This window comes from Pinus tabuliformis, chromosome 9 (genome assembly GCF_031772625.1).
Source record: "Pinus tabuliformis cultivar Carrire ecotype Pingquan chromosome 9, CPIR1, whole genome shotgun sequence".
Classification (NCBI taxonomy): Eukaryota; Viridiplantae; Streptophyta; class Pinopsida; order Pinales; family Pinaceae; genus Pinus; species Pinus tabuliformis.
Window position 1 is genome coordinate 2,001,903,009 of NC_142307.1, and position 4,136 is coordinate 2,001,907,144.

General features: G+C 33.8%; 1 protein-coding gene across 1 annotated transcript; it reads right to left on the bottom strand.

The window, feature by feature from the left end:
• Positions 1–488: 488 nt before the first annotated feature.
• LOC149157055 (transcription factor TT8-like) lies at positions 489–2,769 on the bottom strand. Its single transcript, XM_089445539.1, has 3 exons — positions 2,071–2,769; positions 1,452–1,847; positions 489–971 (listed from the first exon to the last, which is right to left on the bottom strand). Exons 1-3 carry the CDS (start codon positions 2,755–2,757, stop codon positions 897–899), a joined length of 1,158 nt encoding a protein of 385 aa, XP_089301665.1. The 5' UTR covers positions 2,758–2,769; the 3' UTR covers positions 489–896.
• Positions 2,770–4,136: the final 1,367 nt, after the last annotated feature.

The following is a 4,136-nucleotide window of genomic DNA, read 5'->3' on the forward strand; positions in this document are numbered from 1 at the left end:
TCATTTCTAACTACCCATATTAATATTTATTTATTGTATCTAGTGTAGTGAGATGTTTTATACATAAATGTTATCACTTGACTAAATAAATAACCATATATAAATGTGAAATTATTTTAAAAATATTAAATTAACCTAAATACAATTATCCAATAAAAAATTTAATAATTTTTATTTTTATAATTTAATATATAAAATAATACAATAAAAAAATAGTGTTAGAAAATGTTGATACTTTGATATATTTAAATAGCTCAAATCTAAAGTAATATTTAGAAATCCACTCATGTAATTATTTTTATATTATTTTAACTAAGCTAGCCTGCATTTTATCATTGAATAAATATAAAAGTTTTGAGATTTCACTTTTTATTTGATGTATAAAGTTCCGTGGACAGCCTCATGGTCTTAGTACATCATAGCCAAAATATAAAATATGAGGATCACTTGTAAATTTCGTGAGGCATACATCTTGAATTAGCAAATTAAGAAGGATAAAATATATTATAAAATATCTCATCCGTTGAATTGAACAAAGTCTAGGTAATGGGAGTGACCTCATAGAAGAATTTGTAATTAAAATGAGACCAAATTTTCCTGCCCACAGCAATTAGTCCAGCTGATTTGTCAAACATCGAGCCATATTTTATCACTTTACCACACATTCTCAAGCTTTTCATCATCACAGGGTTGAAATTGATCTAAATAAAATGGAACTGAACCCCTCTCACGTACATATATAAATGATGAATACATCATTTTTCCATAAAGGCTTGAATTTTGTATGAAAAGAAAGAGTATAGAAGGTTAACTTATACTTTATATAGGAGCATTTTATCACAAATCATCCAAGTTCCTGCGTGACATCTTGTTTGTAGCCGCATTAAACTTCACATTCATTCATTCACAGAAAAAGTGCTTCTCACAACCTCTGCAACATTTTCCCATTTGAAACTCTCCCACATATCGCCCTTCACATTCCAATACAAAATCCCAATCAGTGCAAGCTCAAAAATATTCCAAAAATACAACTACTTCAGCCATTTTTCTTTTGCTAGATGATATGGAAAACTAAAACTGATTTAAAATCTTCACTATTGAAATTAAGATGATTGTGTTTAGTATCAGTATAGATCCATTGTAAACACAGATTTAAAATGAGGAGTTTAATTTTTTAGCGTGTGAATTTTTTTTATGAGGGGACATTATTTAAATGTTTTATATAGTTATTTTTTTTTTTAATTTTGATGACTGACTGACAGGGTTACACATCATACTAAGCTGTAGAATGAGCCAATGACTGACAGACAAGGTTACACATCAGACTAAGCTGTAGAATGAGCCACATCATACTAACCTGTAGAATAAGCCTCTAGACTCAATGAACATCAATACAGTAAACAAAAACTGTATTAGAGTTATCAGAGATCTATATTAGAGACAGTATATACCTTTATTTGTGTTATAAGAAGACGAGCCTCCAACTTGAATGGTTGTACATCAGACTGGACTGATACAAGCTCCAATTGCATTTCTCTTAACCTCTTCAGCAGAATGATCATGAGACTCGTTGGGCTCGAAAGTGGGTCAATCTGAACATTTATTCTCATGTTTATCTGGTTGGGCATTTTCTTGGAATGCTCCAAAACAACTTCATCACTGCTGTAAACTATTGTTGCCTCATGCTCTTCATGTCTCTGATCAAAACTTCTAGACCCCTCTTTCTTTGAAATGCTTATTCTCAATGATTCTTCCAGGGAATGATTTCTTTGCTCAAGCTCGTCCACTCGGCTCTTCAATTCAGTCATATACTTGAAGGTATTTGAGAGTACTGAATATTTATCTCTCTGTCACACATTTTATCCTTAGATATGTTAGTCGTCATAGATAGAAAGGCAAAAAAAAACACGATTGACCTAGTGCTCAGGATTCTAATACTTAGTATGCCAAGAGAGGGGTTGGATAGAAGATGTCATTATTTCAGGAATTTGATAAGCCATCTAGACATAAATGGTATCTGTGCCGATGATTGCAAAAAAATTAGTTCAGACAATTGAAAAATTGTAATACCTTGGAATTATAGGGTAGGAGAGAGTGCAGTAACGAGAAATGATGCTTGAGTTTGACTCTCCTGTTACGCTCGGCGATCATATGCTGAACGGCAGCCTTGTTTTGCAGAGAGGTATTGAACTCATACTGCTCATGGATTTTGGAAACCTGATTTAGCCTCTGCGCATCGATTTTTTTGAGAAACTTGAAGCATCTTTTCATTTGATTTTCTCTACCATATTTAACATGGGCAGAGTGGGTATTAGGTCTTAAGTATGAGCCGAACGCACTCTGTCTGTGCAACAAGGTACTCTGAGGCGCCGAGATGATATTATTTGCAACATTGAATGACTCTGGATGGCTATGGCCATTAGAGACAGTGCACTGATCCAACAGATTAAGTGCCTCCATGTCTTCAGAAGAACTGGAATACCATGAAGTTTCAGCGGTATTGTATAATGGCAGAAGCTCAAAATTAGGCTCGGCTGTTAATGTCATTGAGTCTGCAACAATATTTCTGGTGGCAGAGTCTTGCCCATTTGGTTGAATAATCAACCCAGAGGCACTGGATGCCATCATGTAAGCCCCTGGGCTCAAAGGACGCCCATTACAATTCCCCTCTAAAGCCATAATTTCCATGGTGGGATTGAACTGTATTTCGACTTGAGAGGAATGGGATTGGAGACCATATAAACCAGGATCTGTCATGCGCCAAGGATTATCACACCGTAGATGTGAAGACCTCATATGTCCGGACTATCTTTATAGATGATGTCAGGATTGATTTATTTATTTTTAGTTTTAGTTTTTTTTAGTTGAGTTTAGGGCCAGATATCTTGGGATTGGTTTATTTATATATTTTTATGTGTTCAACTGGGTGGGTTGGTTGGGTTGGTTTATTTTTATTTTTATTTTTATTTTTGTTTTTGTTTTTAATTTTAATTTTAATTTTATTTTTATTTTTACTGAAGTTGACTCTATGTAAAGTTAGTTTTAACTATAAGATTTGTTTTTTTTAATGAAATGTTATTATTTTTAGGTTTTATGGAATTGATTAATTATCTAAAAGTAATGGTGTTTTTTAAGGAAGCATTACTTGAGGCAGAGGAATTGTCAGGACAGCTAAACAATAAATCTTGGAAAAACAATAGTGGTGCTTAAATCATATTTTTATAATAAAAATGGATTAACACCATAAAAAATCTCATCCAGTCCAATTTAAATTTGCGAAAACTAAACCCTATATAAACTAATTGTGTCTATTTAATTGTGTCTATTTGGGATTGAGGCCAGAGAGTTTCCAAGGCGGCGAGGAATCTTTCTCGGTTCTTCTTGGTCAAGGAGCAGAACAGCTACGAGTATCTTAAATGAACCTTTGTTTGAAGGCCACTGCCAGTCAAATTTCTCATGCTGCTCGGCGGTCATGAGTCATATTCATCCGAATTTTTTGCCTCGTCTGATGTGACACCATTTCTTAATCCGTGTAGCTCAGAGTGCCAGACTTCAAAGAAAACAAACAAATTGTCACTCCTCCCGATTTGACACCTTGCTTAATTTCTCAACTCCGGAGGAAAAAACAAGTTAATTGAGTTTGTTTAGATGGACGTAGTCTAATTGGGTAGCAAAATGACGTATGTTTCAGATCCGTTTTAAACTGTGCAATACCGTTGAAGAATACATTGTTACTTCATGCATGAACCTGAACATCCTGAAAGAACTTATACATAAAAAAATGTATAAAAACTTAACCTGCACGGAAAAATTGTATGAGACTATCAAATTTATATTGAAATTATGTTGGAATTTGAATTCCCTGCGGGGTTGGCGGTCCGGACTGTCCGGACTTCAAGATGCAATTCATTAAACTTTGTACTGGGATGCTTGTACTTCAAGTTGTAATTCATTACTTTTGTGACAGGATGTCAAAAGAAACGTTTTAAATGGATTAATTGAGATGGTCAAAAGGAAAAGGAACTTTATGAGTTCCATCTTTCTTTTCAGGGTCAATTTCGTGAAAGTTTTCCATTTTTTTTCTCTTTTCTTACGTTAATGTGTAGTGTTCAATACATGTAATATAGGTGTGTTTG